This window comes from Pseudophryne corroboree, chromosome 6 (genome assembly GCF_028390025.1).
Source record: "Pseudophryne corroboree isolate aPseCor3 chromosome 6, aPseCor3.hap2, whole genome shotgun sequence".
In the NCBI taxonomy this organism is placed as follows: domain Eukaryota; kingdom Metazoa; phylum Chordata; class Amphibia; order Anura; family Myobatrachidae; genus Pseudophryne; species Pseudophryne corroboree.
Genome location: NC_086449.1, coordinates 69,260,911 through 69,278,986, shown reverse-complemented (window position 1 = coordinate 69,278,986; position 18,076 = coordinate 69,260,911). Strand labels below are relative to the sequence as shown.

Genomic DNA, 18,076 nt, shown 5'->3' with positions numbered 1-18,076 from the left:
TTCGCAGTCTGTTAGGGGTGGCAGCATGCTGCCAGCCTGTGCGCACACCCTGGGGGCAAGTAAAACAGCACCTTACGAGCTTAAAGTACTGTCAGCGGGGATACGAACCATTAACCCTATAAGACAGGCCTGGCCAACCTGTGGCTCTCCAACTGCTGTGAAACTACACAGCCCAGCATGCCCTGCCACAGTTTTAGTATTCCCTCATAGCAAAACTGTGGCAAGGCATATTGGGACTTGTAGTTTCACAACAGCTGGAGAGCCACAGTTTGGCCATGCCTGCTATAAGAGGTTGGTTCGGTCCCACCCTTCCCCCTCCCAAGTCCCACAATGCAGGCAGACTAGTGCAAGCCAGTGCTGCCTGGAAAAAGGAAAGAAAAAAAAAAAAAGGAATGCACCCAGCTCCTTGGGCACATATTTCTAAACGGAGTCTGGCATAGGGGGAGGAGCAAGCACTATTGATATCTTAATGTGCCAGGCTCCAATGGACCCGATCTTTACCCCATGGCACTAATCCATCCCAGTATCCCCTAGGACACAGGTTCTTAAACTCGGTACTCAGGACACCACACGGTGCATGTTTTGCAGGTCTACTCACAGAATCACAAGTGAAATAATTAGCTCCACCTGTGGACCTATTAAAATGTGTCAGTGATTAATTACTACACCTGTGCACCTGCTGGGTTACCTGCAAAACATGCACTCGGTGGGGTTCTGAGGACAGAGTTTGAGAACCACTGCCCTAGGACATTAGAGAAAATAAAGCAGCCAGTATTTACCCTGCACAGAAACAAAATAATCCACCCAAATCTAACTCTCGCTGCACATTATATCTGCCCCACCTGCACTGCACATGGTTTTGCCCATTAAAGAACACATTTGTTGCTGTGATCAGGTCTGAATTAGACCCTTTATCAAAACGGATTTATATAAAAACACTTGCCACATTCAGAAAATAAATATTGCTATATTATTTCCCTGGAATACATATTGTCATGATACAAGTTAACTAACTTCTGAAACCTAAAATATTCAGTATTTAAGAAAGACTCCTTGTGTGATAAGTATCATCTTTCTATTAAAACACTTGCTACATTCAGAAAATCTAAATTTTTCTTCTCCTGTGACTCCTCTTATGTCTAAAGAGATGAGGCTCACGGGAAAAACATTTGCTACATTTTGAGCATTTAAATGTTCTCTCCTGTGAGAGTCATCTGATGTCTAACAAGATGTGATTTATTGGTAAAACATTTGCTACATTGAGCATTTAAATGGTTTCTCTCCTGTGTGAGTCATCTGATGACTAACAAGATGTGATTTATTGGTAAAACATTTGCTACATTCAGAACATTTAAATGGTTTCTCTCTTGTGTGAATCCTGTGATGTTTATTGAGATGAGACCGACGGGAAAAACACTTGCTGCATTCAGAGCATTTAAATGGTTTCTCTCCTGTGTGAGTCATCTGATGACTAACAAGATGTGATTTATTGGTAAAACATTTGCTACATTCAGAGCATTTAAATGGTTTCTCTCCTGTATGAATCCTGTGATGTCTATTGAGATGACACTGACGGGAAAAACATTTGCTACATTTTGAGCATTTAAATGGTTTCTTTTCTGTGTGAGTCAGCTGATGACTAACAAGATGTGATTTATTGGTAAAACATTTGCTACATTCAGAGCATTCAAATGCATCCTCTCCTGTGTGAATCCTCTCGTGTCTAATAAGAGGAGCCTTATGGGAAAAACATTTGCTACATTCAGAACATTTAAATGGTTTCTCTCCTGTGTGAATCCTGTGATGTTTATTGAGACGATACTGACGGGAAAAACACTTGCTGCATTCAGAGCATTTAAATGGTTTCTCTCCTGTGTGAGTCATCTGATGACTAACAAGATGTGATTTATTGGTAAAACATTTGCTACATTCAGAGCATTCAAATGGTTTCTCTCCTGTGTGAGTCATCTGATGTCTAAGAAGATGAGTCTTAAGGGAAAAACAGTCGCTACATTCAGAGCATTTAAATGGTTTCGCTCCTGTGTGATGCCTCTGATGTAAAATAAGATATGGCTTGGAGGTAAAACACTTGCTACATTCAGAACATCTAAATGGTTTCTCGCCTGTGTGACTCCTCTGATGAATGTTAAGAGTTGATTTTCGGGTAAAAGACTTGCTACACTCAGAACATGTAAATGGTTTATCTCCTGTGTGAATACTATAATGTCTGAGAAGATATGATTTATGTGTAAAGCTTTTGTCACACTCCGAGCACATATATGGCTTCTCTCCAGTGTGACTCCTCTGATGTAGAACAAGGAGAGACTTAATGGGAAAACATCTGCTGCATTCAGAGCATGTGAATGATTTATGTGTAAAGCTTTTGTCACACTCCGAGCACATATATGGCTTCTCTCCAGTGTGACTCCTCTGATGTAGAACAAGGAGAGACTTAATGGGAAAACATCTGCTGCATTCAGAGCATGTGAATGGCTTCTCACTTGTATGATTCCTCTGGTGATTAAGCCATGCTTTATATGTAAAGCTTTTGTCACACTCAGAGCACACATGTAGTTTCTCTCCTGTGAGACTCATCATGTATTAGATGATAAAAAAAATATATTTGTTCAAAGTTTCTCCTATTCAGAAACAGAGAGCAGCTTTTGTGAATCCTCCAGAGGCGTAGGAAGAAATGACGTCTTTAGTTGGCTTGATCAGAGAACAATATCCCTTTCCATAATGTCTTCTAATATTCTTAGTGGATATCTTGCTCAATTGTCCTGTAAGAAAGTGATATATAAAAGAGTAAAAGGATACCGGGGTATATTTATATGGCAGAAATATTATATTGCATAAGGAACATAAATTTATAAAATGCATGCGTCTTGATGTATGCGCAGGACTGGCCCAACCATTACAGCGAGGACAGAGCTGAGTAATGTGCCACAGTGAGGAGGGCGCGAGCACGTTCGTACTGGGGGCAGGGATCTGGATAATTCCCCGATACCCCCCACTTCATGACTCTGCCCCATTCTATGAGGGGTAGGTCTTGGCGGGCTACGATTGGAAGGATGGAGGCTGCAACCACGATCATATAGGTGCTGAATTAACATCTCCGCCCAGGTCACCCAACAGGTCACATGACTGCTGTCTTGATCGGAGCTGGCCACTACTGACATCTGTTTCCTCTTCTATTTTTAATCTGCCCCTTTTCCTCCAAGAGTCTCTGCCCCTTTCCTTCTTCTAGCCTCTCTCTGGATGCAGCATCGGCTCACCTGCAACATCATTGGCCAGTTGAGTAACCCTCAGATTACACAGACTGACTGCCACAGCTCCGCCGCTGAGGCCAGGAAATACCGTGGCCTTGGCACTCCCACAAAATGGAGACAACCTGCCCATCGCTGCCCCTTTCCCACTACCAAATGGCTGCAGACTGTCACATAATGTCTGTAGCCTCACTGCGTGTAAGAATGTGAGACCCATTCTGTACATGCACAGTATGGGTCCGGCTTATGCAGTTTTCTGATAAATCGGAAAGCCATGTGAAACTAGCAGCAACCACTGAACCAGAATCAGGACCAATATGCCTTACAGAGATTTTAAATACATTTTGTGCAAGTTTTATGGCTGGTCTTTCAGTATCTTGTCAGGTGCTGCTGTCCTAATTAACTGCTATTATACTGTCTGATTTGGCTGTTCCGTGCCCTGTCCCTGCTGCTGTTAGCAGCTCCCAGGGTGTGATTTCACAGGGAGACGCTGGAGGGAGCCGTGCCCGCCGATAAGCACTCTCTCCCTGCCTTGCCTACCTCCCCCGTCTCCTCTTTTTTAAAAGTCGGATTGAGGTTGTCGGAAACGGGGCCAAATCAGTTTCCAACAGAAGCACGCGGATCGGCGGCTATTCCGCCGATCCACATGTTTTCCGACAAGTCGGGAATTACCTACTTGCTGGAAAAAAATCAGCCCCTATTTATTAGGTCGGAACCCTTTCCGAATACACCCCATAGTTTGCAAACTTTATGTACATTAGTATCTCATATAGGCAACTGCTATTGGGTATAGTGCTGCAGCACGTTATCCAGTGCTTATTAGTATAAATAGATAGACATTAAAATAACAGTCTCTCCCAAGACAATTGATTACTCTCTCAGTGGCGTCCCAGTGAGGTTAGTACAATGAACTCCGCTATCTGTTAAGCTCTCAAAAGTACATGCATTTGGTGGCTAGTGGGGTAAAAGCGACATGTAGTCACAGAAATGCATAGATATTTTCCATTGTGCTGGTTCCTGTGTTGTAGCAATCCAGGGTCCTCTGCAAAATCCACTTGTGGTGATATCCTATTGGAAAAAGGTATGATGTGCTGTTTTTAAAAGCGGGAGAAGCACTTACTCCTTATGTCCGCTTCTTCCACTGTCGTATTCGCCGCTCTCTGCTCTCCAGCAATATCAACGCCGCATACACGTGGACTTTCCCTGACGGATCTCCTACCTCAGTGTGGAGCCGCGTCCACTGGCTATACAGCGGTGGGCGGCTTTACCAGTTATATCCAGCTCTGCACTCTACCCGGATAAATCATGGAAAGTGCAAACAGAGTGCAGCCTGCATTCAGCTTTTAGAAACAGCACAGCATACCTTCTTCCAATGGGATATAACCACAAGTGCAGTTTGCAAAGGATTCTGGATGGCTACAACACAGGAACCAGCACAATGGTAAATATCTATACATTTCTGTGACTGCATGCCGCTTTTACCCTACTAACCACAAAATGCATGTACTTTTGAGAGCTTAACAAATAGTGGAGTTCATTGTACTAACCTCAATTGTCTTGGGAGAGACTTATTTTAATGTCTATTAATTTATACTAATAAGCACTGGATAACATATGTGCTGTGCACTATACCCAATAGCAGTTGCCTATATGAGATAATGGGGCAGATGTATTAACCTGGAGAAGGCATAAGGAAGTGATAAACCAGTGATATGTGCAAGGTGATAAAGACACCAGCCAATCAGATCCTGTTAATTTACATATTGCAGCTGATTGGCTGGTGCCTTTGTCACCTTGCACATATCACTGGTTTATCACTTCCTTATGCCTTCTCCAGGTTAATACATCTGCCCCTTTGTACTTAAAATTTGCAAGCTTAAAATAGGATTTTAATATACCTACTAGTAAATCCTTTTCTCGTAGTCCATTAAGGATATTGGGGACAGAATTAGTACGATGGCGTCCAAAAGAGGGAGTACACTTTAAAAATTCGTCACTGGGTGTGCTGGCTCCTCCCCTCTATGCCTCCTTCTACAGCTCAGTTATAGGTAAAACAGTGCCCGAAGGAGAATGACATACTTGAGAGAAGGAACTTAACAGGTGTGGTGAGCACACCAAAACAAAATTAGCCAGGAAGGTCTGGTAACATTAACAGCAAGAGCTGAACAGGAAAACCAAATAGAGAACCTGCAGAAAGTCACCGCACATACGCGGGCGCCCAATATCCCTTATGGACTATGAGAAAAGGATTTACCGGTAGGTATATTAAAATCCTATTTTCTCTAGCATCTATAAGGGATATTCGGGACAGAATTCGTATGATGGGGGATGTCCTAAAGCTTCCAGAACGGGAGGGAATGTGCGGAGACAACTGCAGCACCGCCTGCCCAAACTGGGTATCCTCTTTGGTCAGGGTATCAAATTTGTAGAACTTCACTAAGGTGTTAGTCCCCGACCAGGTAGCAGCTCGGCATAGTTGTAGGGCCGAGACTCCACTGGCAGCCGCCCAGGAAGAACCCACAAATCTAGTAGAGTGGGCCGTCAGAGACTGTGGAACTGGTAAGGCTGCAGACACATAAGCCTGTTGGATAGTAAGCTTAATCCAACGAGCAATGGACTGCTTGGAAGCAGGGCAACCCTTTTTACGTGCATCATAAGCACAAACAAGGAATCAGTCTTCTTGATGCAATCCGTCCTCTTGACAGACTTGCAAGGCTTGTACAGCATCCAATGCCTCTGGAATAGAAGCAGTGTCAAAACTGGACGGAATCACAATAGGTTGATTCAAGCAAAACGCTGAGACCACCTTCGGCAGGAACTGCTGCAGAGTCCTGAGCTCTGCTCTGTTCTCGTAATAGACCAAGTACGGACTTCTGCATGGCAAGGCCCCCAATTCTGTGAGACACCTAGCGGAAACCAGGGCCAGTAACATCACCGTTTTCCACGTGAGTTATTTATCCTCTACTGTCGTCAGAGGTTCGAACCAGGAGGACTGTAAAAAGCGTAACATAACATCTAGATCCAAAGGAGCCGTAGGCGGCACAAAGGGAGGTTGTATATGAAGCACCCCTTGCAAAGTGGTCTGAACTTCCGGCAAGAAAGCCATGTTCTGGAAGAAGATGGAGAGAGCTGAAATCTGGACCTTAATGGATCCCAGACGTAAGCCCTTATCTAATCCAGCCTGCAGGAAACACAGGAACCTTCCTAAGTGGAATTCTGCAGAAGGATATGTGCGTTCTTCGCACCAAGGGGCATCTCCTCCAGATATGATAGTGTTTTGGCGTTGGAGGTTTTCTGGCTTGTTCCATAGTGGCAATGACCTTTTTAAAAAGCCCTTTGTGAGCTAGGATGTTCCTCGAAACATCCATGCCATCAAACGAAGACGCCATAAGTTTGGGTAGACGAACGGTCCTTGTTGAAGATCTCTTCGTAGTGGTAGAGGCCAAGGGTCCTGTACGGACTTGTGCAAAAGAGACGCGTACCACGCTCTTAGGGGCCAATCCGGGGCAATCAAGATTGCTTCCACTCTAAAAGGTGCATACATACTGGGCATTTTTGCCCAGCATGTATGCACAGCGATGATCGCAGAAATCGCTGGGCTGAAAAGCGCTCAGTGCATACACACTGAGCGCTTTTCCCCCCTGCCCAGCGAGGTCAGCGGGGGCGAGCAGCTTTCCATAGCAGGACGCTATGGAAAGCCGCTCACCCAGACTATGGAAAGCCGCTCACCCAGACGTTCATCTACTGGTAACATCACTAGATGAACGGCGGCCGCTGGCGATGAAGCGGGAGCGCGCATTAGCGCTCACCGCTTGTGCATACACACTGGGCGGTTTTGAGCTGAAAGCAGCTCAAAACACCAAAAGTGAGCTGCTTTCAGCTCAAAATCTCCCAGTGTGTATGGGCCTTTAGGTGTCTGATCCGCTTGAGCACCCTTGGGATCAGAGGAATCTGTGGAAACAGGTAAACCAGCTGATAAGGCCAAGGCAAGGTCAACACATCTACTGCACTCGCCAGAGGGTCCCTGGTCCGTGAGCAGTAACAGCGAAGCTTCTTGTTGAGACGAGAGGCCATCGGATCAATCTGTGGGCAATGCCAACTGTCGATCATTTGTAACACCTGAGGGTGTAGTCCCCAGTCCCCCGGGTGGAGGTCGCGACCACTTAGGAAGTCCGACTGCCAGTTGTCCACTCCCGGAATGAAGATTATCTACCAACAAAGACTAAAGACCCTGGTGCCATATGGATTGAATGAGTCAGTGGAATTGAATAATATATAGGGGGGCTGGGGAAGGGAGGGAGGGAGGGAATGAATTAATAAATAATCACGATTTGTAAAAATAGAATATCCCCTGTGATATGATAAGTGGAGATATGATCTATTTCCATGATGACTACTATTACCATCATTTTGATCTTTAGTTTAAAATAGGGAAAGTTGGAGGATATATATAGAATGTTTTGTTATAGCATGAATTGAGCGATCCTTCTTTTAGGTAATGTGACTCGAATGCGGCGCAACATATTGTAGATGTGCACAAGGGAGAATAACTATTTATTTATTCATATATGATAATGAGATGCACGTCTTTATATGCTGCGCTGTATATTAGTCTAAGATATTTACAATATATGATTGAGAATGAGGCTTGAATTTTTATGGCAAGATGGCCACTGGTATCCGGAAGGAGGCTTGAATATAGGACGAAATGGAAATGAGGTTGGAATATAAACGGCAACATAGTTGCTGGTTGAGGCTTGTATATATGTATCGGAAATGAGGCTTGATTGTAAGCGGCAAGATGGCCGCCGGAGGAGATAAAAGGAAGTGATCCAAACTGAGGCTTGGAACGCACGAAAGAGTGCGCATGCACATGGCGGCGCGGGAGATCTGAACCGTGAGCGGTATATAAGGAGATCGAGTAGAGCTGGGTCATTTGAGCTGAGGAAGCCGCTGAAGGAGCATCAAGGCGGAGAAACGCGTATTCAAGTGACTGTTAACAGATCTTCGCCTCCTGAATGCTGTATTACGGGGTCAATATCACTGTCACACAGTGTAAATTGCAATACAGGCCATTACCAGCAGAGCACTGTGAGCAGAAGTACTGGACCATTGATGCCTTCAATCATTAAAGGAGGACCGTAACAGCAAAGAGTCCAATACTGGAGGTGATATTATAAAGAATCCATATGGTAACACCTGCAAAGGTAATCTAATGTGTGCACACATAAATTAAAAAGGGATCCAAGTAAACTTGGGACAATTTTAAGATTAATATTCATAAATTGAATCAGTTTTGGATTACAGAGATTATGGGGTATATGCAATTCACGGCGAATCGCGGCAAATTATCGCCGTTTTTAATTCGACACAATTCGACAGGTGAATTCCGGCAGGTGGCTGCCGGAATTCACCATATTCAATGAAAAACGGATTCGACAGTCCCGCGAAAAACGGCCGATTTGCCGGATTTTGCCGCGATTTAAAAAAACGGGAAAAACCCGTAAAAAAAATGGCGTGGGGTCCCCCCTTCAAAGCATAACCAGCCTCGGGCTCTTCGAGCTGGTCCTGGTTCTAAAAATGCGGGGGAAAATTGGGCAGGGATCCCCCGTATTTTTTAAAACCAGCACCGGGCTCTGCGCCTGGTGCAAAAAATACGGGGTACAAAAAGAGTAGGGGTCCCCCGTATTTTTTACACCAGCATCGGGCTCCACTAGCTGGACAGATAATGCCACAGCCGGGGGTCACTTTTATACAGTGCCCTGCGGCCGTGGCATTAAATATCCAACTAGTCACCCCTGGCCAGGGTACCCTGGGGGAGTGGGGACCCCTTCAATCAAGGGGTCCCCCCCCCCCAGCCACCCAAGGCCAGGGGTGAAGCCCGAGGCTGTCCCTCCCATCCAATGGCTGCGGATGGGAGGCTGATAGCCTTGAGAAAAATGACAAGAATATTGTTTTTTCCAGCAGTACTACAAGTCCCAGCAAGCCTCCCCAGCAAGCTGGTACTTGGAGAACCACAAGTACCAGCATGCGGGAGAAAATCGGGCCCGCTGGTACCTGTAGTTCTACTGGAAAAAAAATACCCAAATAAAAACAGTACACAGACACAGTGACAGTAAAACTTTATTACACTTTATTACACACTGCCGACACACACATACTTACCTATGTTGACACGCCGACTGCCACGGTCTCCGACGATCCGAGGGTACCTGTGAAAAAAAATTATACTCACCTTCCAGCGTCCAGAGGTACATCCACGTCCAGAGATACATCCACGTACTTGTTAAAAAAAAAAAACGAACACCCGTGCCATGCCGGACTGAAAGGGGTCCCATGCTTTCACATCAGACCCCTTTCCCCGAATGCCGGGACACCACGTGACTCCTGTCACTGAAGTCCCTTCAGCCAATCAGGAAGCGCTACTTCCGTGGCGCTCACCTGATTGGCTGTGCGCTGTCTGAGCTGTCAGACAGCGCATCGCAAAGCCTCTCCATTACTTTCAATGGTGAGAACTTTGCCGTCTGCGGGGGTTACCCGCGGTCAGCCGCTGACCGGCGGGTGACCTCACCGCTAGCCGATAAGTTCCCACCATTGAAAGTAATGGACGGAGCTGTGCGATGTGCTGTCTGAGTTCAGACAGCGCACAGCCAATCAGGTGAGCGCAACGAAGTTGCGCTTCCTGATTGGCTTTAGAGACCTTTCTGTGACAGCTGTCACTCTCAGAGGTCTCTCTGCATTCGGGGTAAGGGGTCCCATGTGTAAGCATGGGACCCCTTTCAGTCCGGCATGGTACGGGTGTCCGGTTTTTTTTTTTTTAACAAGTACGTGGATTTATCTCTGGACCCTGGCTGAGGTGAGTATATTGATCTTTTCTTTTCAGGTATCCGTGGATTCTACTTGGAGAAGAGGACCGATGTCGGCGTGTGAACATAGGTAAGTATGTGTGTGTCGACGTATGAAATAAAGTTTTACTGTCACGGTGTGTGTGTCCTGTTTTTATTTGGGTATTTTTTTTTCAGTAGAACTACAGGTACCAGCGGGCCCGTTTTTCTCCCGCATGCTGGTACTTGTGGTTCTCCAAGTACCAGCTTGCGGGGAGGCTTGCTGGGACTTGTAGTTCTTCTGGAAAAAACAATATTCTTGACATTTTACCAAGGCTATCAGCCTCCCATCCGCAGCCCTTGGATGGGGGGACAGCCTCGGGCTTCACCCCTGGCCCTTGGGTGGCTGGGTGGGGGGGACCCCTTGATTGAAGGGGTCCCCACTCCCCCAGGGTACCCCGGCCAGGGGTGACTAGTTGGATATTTAATGCCACGGCCGCAGGGCACTGTATAAAAGTGACCCCCGGCTGTGGCATTATCTGTCCAGCTAGTGGAGCCCGATGCTGGTGTAAAAAATACGGGGGACCCCTACTCGTTTTGTCCCCCGTATTTTTTGCACCAGCACCAGGCGCAGAGCCCGGTGCTGGTTTTAAAAATACGGGGGATCCCCTGTCAATTTCCCCCCCGCATTTTTAGAACCAGGACCAGCTCGAAGAGCCCGAGGCTGGTTATGCTTTGGAGGGGGGACCCCAACGCCATTTTTTTCAGGGATTTCACCATTCCATCTATAAAAAAAAAAAAATACATTATTTTTAAAAAATATATAAATAATACTTGTGCCTCCCAAAAAGACAAACCAAGTACCTAATCCCTTCTAATATAAATAGATCTGATATTACCACGAAAAAAAAACACAAAAAAAACATGTTTTAAATTTTTTTTATTGGTTTCACCCTCCAAAGTGTGGCGGATTGAAAATGACGAATTTGCTGTCTAAAAGCACTGCTGTCGAATTTCCAAACTTGAATTGAATATGCTTTTGTCGAATTGCAGCACTTGTATCATTGCAGAAAAGTCGAATTTGCAAAAAGTCGAATTTCAAAAAGTCGAATTTTGAAAGTCCGTTTTTTTGACGGAAAGCACTGAATTGCATTGACGAATTATTTTTTTGGGCGAAAAATACCCGAAATTCGACAATTTCGGGAATTCGACCGCAATTGCATATACCCCTATGAATTAAAAGATTCCTTGCACTTTACTGGGACATATTGATGTAATGTGGACATTACCCAGCTAAATTGGTTTTTATATAAGCCTGAGATCCGGATACTAGCAAGCCTTTTAGGATTTTTTAAATATTAATGTGGAAGTAAATTGTACTGTTTTTTCTCTATCGTCCTTGTGGATGCTGGGGTTCCTGAAAGGACCATGGGGAATAGCGGCTCCGCAGGAGACAGGGCACAAAAAGTAAAGCTTTCCGATCAGGTGGTGTGCACTGGCTCCTCCCCCTATGACCCTCCTCCAGACTCCAGTTAGATTTTTGTGCCCGGCCGAGAAGGGTGCAATCTAGGTGGCTCTCCTAAAGAGCTGCTTAGAGAAAGTTTAGCTTAGGTTTTTTATTTTACAGTGAGTCCTGCTGGCAACAGGATCACTGCAACGAGGGACTTAGGGGAGAAGGAGTGAACTCACCTGCGTGCAGGATGGATTGGCTTCTTGGCTACTGGACATCAGCTCCAGAGGGACGATCACAGGTACAGCCTGGATGGTCACCGGAGCCGCGCCGCCGGCCCCCTTGCAGATGCTGAAGTAAGAAGAGGTCCAGAATCGGCGGCTGAAGACTCCTGCAGTCTTCTAAAGGTAGCGCACAGCACTGCAGCTGTGCGCCATTTTCCTCTCAGCACACTTCACACGGCAGTCACTGAGGGTGCAGGGCGCTGGGAGGGGGGCGCCCTGGGAGGCAAATGAAAACCTTTTTTGGCGAAAAATACCTCACATATAGCCCCCAGAGGCTATATGGAGATATTTAACCCCTGCCAAGATTCACTAAATAGCGGGAGACGAGCCCGCCGAAAAAGGGGCGGGGCCTATCTCCTCAGCACACAGCGCCATTTTCTCTCACAGAAAGCCTGGAGAGAAGGCTCCCAGGCTCTCCCCTGCACTGCACTACAGAAACAGGGTTAAAACAGAGAGGGGGGGCACTGATTTTGGCGATATTGAGATATATATAAAGATGCTATAAGGGAAAACACTTATATAAGGTTGTCCCTATATAATTATAGCGTTTTGGTGTGTGCTGGCAAACTCTCCCTCTGTCTCCCCAAAGGGCTAGTGTGGGTCCTGTCCTCTGTCAGAGCATTCCCGGTGTGTGTGCTGTGTGTCGGTACGTGTGTGTCGACATGTATGGGGACGATGTTGGTGAGGAGGCGGAGAAATTGCCTGTAATGGTGATGTCACTCTCTAGGGAGTCGACACCGGAATGGATGGCTTATTTAGGGAATTACGTGAGAATGTCAACACGCTGCAAGGTCGGTTGACGACGTGAGACGGCCGACAAACTATTAGTACCGGTCCAGGCGTCTCAGAAACACCGTCAGGGGCGTTAAAAACGCCCATTTACCTCAGTCGGTCGACACAGACACAGACACTGAATCCAGTGTCGACGGTGAATAAACAAACGTATTTCTCATTAGGGCCACACGTTAAGGGCAATGAAGGAGGTGTTGCATATTTCTGATACTACAAGTACCACAAAAAAGGGTATTATGTGGGAGTGAAAAAACTACCTGTAGTTTTTCCTGAATCAGATAAAATAAAATGAAGTGTGTGATGATGCGTGGGGTTACCCCGATAGCAAATATTGGCGTTATACCCTTTCCCGCCAGAAATTAGGGCGCGTTGGGAAACACCCCTTAGGGTGATAAGGCGCTCACACGCTTATCAAGTGGCGTTACCGTCTCCAGATACGGCCGCCCTCAAGGAGCCAGCTGATAGGAAGCTGGAAAGATATCCTAAAAAGTATATACACACATACGGTGGTTATACTGCGACCAGCGATCGCCATCAGCCTGGAGATGCAGTGCTGGGTTGGCTTGGTCGGATTCCCTGACTGAAAATATTTTATTCATATAGAGCATTTAATAGGATGCATTCTATATATATGTACGTGAGATGCACAGAGGGATATTTGCTCTCTGGCATCAAGATAAGTACGTTGTCCATATCACCCAGAAGATGTCATGGACACGACAGTGGTCAGGTGATACAGATCCCATACGGCACATGGAAGTATTGCCGTATAAAGGGAAGGAGTTAGTTGGGGTCGGTCCATCGGACCTGGGGACCACGGCAACAGCTGGGAAATCCAACCTTTTTACCCCAAGTTACATCTCAGCTGAAAAAGACACCGTCTTTTCAGCCTCAATCCTTCCTTTCCCATGAGGGCATGCAGGCAAAAGGCCAGTCATATCTGCCCAGACATAGAGGTAAGGGAAGTAGACTGCAGCAGGCAGCCCCTTCCCAGGAAAAGAAGCCCTCCACCGCGTCTGCCAAGTCCTCAGCATAACGCTGGGGCCATGCAAGCGGACTCAAGGTGGGGGGGTAGTCTCAAGAGTCTCAGCGCGCAGTGGGATCACTCGCAGGTTGACCCCTAGATAGTACAAGTATTATCCCAGGGGTACAGATTGGAGAGTCGAGACATCTTCTCCTCGCAGGTTTCTGAAGTCTGCTTTACCAACGGCTCCCTCCGACAGGGAGGCAGCATTGGAAACAATTCACAAGCTGTATATCCAGCAGGTGATAAATCAAAGTACCCCTCCTACAACAAGGAAAAGGGTATTATTTTTTCCACACTATATTGTGGTACTGACGCCAGACGGCTTGGTGAGACATAGTCTAAACTGAAATCTTTGAACACTTACATAAAAGGTTCAAATCGAGATGGAGTCACTCAGAGCAGTGATAGCGAACCGGAAAAAAGGGGACTATATGGTGTCCCTGGACATCAAGGATTACCTCCATGTCCAAATTTGCCCTTCTCAACAAGGGTACCTCTGGTTCGTGGTACAGAACTGTCAATATCAGTTTCAGACGATGCCGTTTGAATTATCCACGGCACCCCGGGCCTTTTACCAAGGTAATGGCCGAAAAGATGTTTCTTCAAAGAAAAAAGGCATCTAAATTATCCCTTACTTGGACGATATCCTGAAAAGGGCAAGTTCCAGAGAACAGTTGGAGGTCGGAAGAGCACTATCTAAAGTAGTTCTACGACAGCACGACTGGATTCTAAATATTCCAAGAATCGCAGCTGTTTTCCGACGATACGTCTGCTGTTCCTAGGAATGATTCTGGGCATAGTCCAGAAAAAGGTGTTCCTCCGGGAGGAAAAAGCCAAGGAGTTATTCGACCTAGTCAGAAACCTCCTAAAACCAGGCCAAGTATCAGTGCATCAATGCACAGGAGTCCTGGGAAAAATGGTGGCTTCTTACGAAGCGATTCCATTCGGCAGATCTCAGGGGATTTGCTGGACGAATGGTCCGGATCGCATTTTCAGATGCATCAGCGGATAATCCTGTCTCCAAGGACAAGGGTGTCTCTTCTGTGGGGGCTGCAGAGTGCTCATCTTTTAGAGTGCAGCACACTCAGCATTCAGGACTGTGTTCTGGGGACCACGGATACCAGCCTGAGAGGCTGGGGAGTAGTCACACAGGAAAAAAAAAAAAAAATTTCCAAGGAAGTGTGGTCAAGTCTGGAGACTTCTCTCCACATGAATATACTGGAGCTAAGGGCAATTTACAATGCTCTGAGCCTAGGAAGACTCCTGCTTCAAAGTCAACCGGTGCTGATCCAGTAGGACATCATCATGGCGGTCGCCCACGTTATCAGACGGGGCGACACAAGAAGCAGGAGGGCAATGACAGCAAGGATTCTTCGCTGGGCGGAAAATCATGTGATAACACTGTCAGCAGTGTTCATTCCGGGAGTGGGCAACTGGGAAGATTTCCTCAGCATAAATGAATTCCACCCGGAAAAGTGGAAACTTAATCTGGAAGTTTCCACATGATTGTAAACCGTTGGGAAAGACCAAAGGTGGTTATGATGGCGTCCCACCTGAAGCGCCAGGTCAAGAGACACTCAGGCAATAGCTGGGACGCTCTGGTAACACCGTCGGTGTACCAGTCGGTGTATGTGTTCCATCCTCTGCTTTTCATACCCAATGTATTGAAAATGATAGGAAGGAGAGGAGTAAGAACTATACTCGTGGCTCCGGTTTGGCCAAGAAGGACTTGGTTCCCGGAACTTCAAGAGATACCAAGAAGGGTCTTGATTCGGCAAGAACCGTGTCTGTTCCGGGACTTACCGCAGCTGAGTTGACGCCAAGGCGGGTGAACGCCGGATCCTAAGGGAAAGAGGCATTCCGGAAGAGGTCATCCCTACCCTGGTCAGAGCCAGGAAGGAGGTGACCGCACAACATTATCACCACTTAGGTGAAAATATGTGCCAGGGTGTGAGTCCAGGAAGGCTCCACGGAAGAATTTCAACTAGGTTAATTTCTACATTTCCTGCAAACAGGAGTGTCTATGGGTCTCAAATTGGGTCCATTAAGGTTCAAATTTCGGCCTGTTGATTTTCTTCCAGAAAGAAATTGGCTTCAGTTCCTGAAGTCCAGAAGTTGTTAAGGGAGTACTGCATATACAGCCCCTTTGATGTCTCCAGTGGCACTGGGCGATCTCAACGTAGTTTTGGGATTCCTAAAAAATCACATTGGTTTAAACAACTCAAATCTGTGGATTTGATATATCTCACATGGAAAATGACCATGCTGTTGGGCCTGGCCTCGGCCAGGCGAGTGTCAGAATTGGCGGCTTTATCTCACAAAGCCATATCTGATTGTCCATTCGGACAGAGCAAAGCTGCGGACTCGTCCCCAGTTTCTCCTTAAGGGGGTGTCAGCGTTTCACCTGAACCAGCTTATTGTGGTACCTGCGGCTACTAGGGACTTGGAGGACTCCAAGTTGCTGGATGTTATCAGGGCCCTGAAAATATAGTTTCCAGGTTGGCTGGAGTCAGGAAATCTGACTTGCTGTTTATCCTGTATGCACCCAACAATGCTGGGTGCTTCTGCTTCTAAGCAGTCGATTGCTCGTGGGATTGGTAGCACAATTCAACTTGCACATTCTGTGGCAGGCCTGCCACAGTCTAAATCTGTTAAGGCCCATTCCACAAGGAAGGTGGGCTCATCTTGGGCGGCTGCCCGAGGGGTCTCGGCATTACAACTTTGCCGAGCAGCTACGTGGTCGGGGGAGAACACGTTTGTAAAATTCTACAAATTTGATACCCTGGCAAAAGAGGACCTGGAGTTCTCTCATTCGGTGCTGCAGAGTCATCCGCACTCTCCCGCCCGTTTGGGAGCTTTGGTATAATCCCCATGGTCCTTTCAGGAACCCCAGCATCCACAAGGACGATAGAGAAAATAAGAATTTACTTACCGATAATTCTATTTCTCGGAGTCCGTAGTGGATGCTGGGCGCCCATCCCAAGTGCGGATTATCTGCAATACTTGTACATAGTTATTGCTAACTAAATCGGGTTATTGTTGTTGTGAGCCATCTTTTCAGAGGCTCCGCTGTTATCATACTGTTAACTGGGTTCAGATCACAGGTTGTACAGTGTGATTGGTGTGGCTGGTATGAGTCTTACCCGGGATTCAAAATTCCTCCCTTATTGTGTACGCTCGTCCGGGCACAGTACCTAACTGGAGTCTGGAGGAGGGTCATAGGGGGAGGAGCCAGTGCACACCACCTGATCGGAAAGCTTTACTTTTTGTGCCCTGTCTCCTGCGGAGCCGCTATTCCCCATGGTCCTTTCAGGAACCCCAGCATCCACTACGGACTCCGAGAAATAGAATTATCGGTAAGTAAATTCTTATTTTTATTCTTTATGCTGCAGCATGTATTGTATATGATTAAATTCTTTTTATTTGTGTATATATAGAGAAGGATTCCTATTTAAAATAAAAAAAGATTGAATATAAAATCAGTTGTGAAAGTGTATAATAATATAGAAATTGGGGTGGAAGCAGCGCTCTTGGTATACTCCCGGGATTATATCCCGGTGGGTATGTATATATCTTTGTTACTACTATAAGGAATGCAATTATCCTTTTTAGCTAAAGAGCAGCAGCATCCACCATTATACAAAAATCTCCTCCATTGGTAAATCCCAGCGCCCTTTTGTTTGCGCACACTGGGGTCCTTGTGTGAGAATAAGGAACACGGTGTGTGCGAGTATATGTGTTCGGTGGTTGTCAAAGTACTTGCAGAGAAGTTAGTATAGAGCTCATGAGTGTTTAGAAGAGGAGTGGAAAATAGAAGCTGTAATGTGTACAGAGGGGTGAGTTTCAGGGTGAGTGTAAAATGTGTTAAATTTGGTGAGAATTTCATGAATTGAAATAAGAAACAGTAGCTTGATGACAGTGCCGTTTCTAGCGGCGGGCGAGCCGTGCAACCGCACGGGGCGCCCGCCGCAGCACTTTGTGACTACTCCTCTCCTCCCTCTCTCTCCCCCCGTGCGCTCCTGCTCGGGGGGCGGGGCTTCGCGGAATGACGCGTTTGCGTCGTCACGACGCAAACGCGTCATTCCGCGAAGCCCCGCCCCCCGAGCAGAAGCGCACGGGTGGAAGAGAGAGGGAGGAGAGGACTGGAGATAACCATCGACGGAGGAGGCGGCCGGCGCGCGGGACCCGAAGAGCGGCAAGTTGTAAGTATTCTCTCTCATTCTCTCTCTCTCTCTCTCCCTCCCTCCTCCTCCCACTTGACACCTGCCGCACTGTGTAAAATGGGGATACCTGCCGCACTGTGTAAAATGGGGACACCTGCCGCACTGTGTAAAATGGGGACACCTGCCGCAGTGTAAAATGGGGACACCTGCCGCACTGTGTAAAATGGGGACACCTGCCGCACTGTGTAAAATGGGGATACCTGCTGCACT

General features: G+C 46.7%; 1 protein-coding gene across 1 annotated transcript in view; it reads right to left on the bottom strand.

Annotated features, from left to right (window-relative positions):
• Nucleotides 1-378: 378 nt before the first annotated feature.
• LOC134934823 (oocyte zinc finger protein XlCOF7.1-like) overlaps nt 379-18,076 on the bottom strand; it is a 65,532-nt gene continuing 47,834 nt past the window's right edge. Inside the window, exon 3 of the mRNA XM_063930173.1 lies at nt 379-2,780. Within this exon, the coding sequence (XP_063786243.1) occupies nt 1,255-2,598 (1,344 nt within the window). The 5' untranslated portion in view covers nt 2,599-2,780 and the 3' untranslated portion in view covers nt 379-1,254. The remainder of the gene's footprint in view (nt 2,781-18,076) is intronic.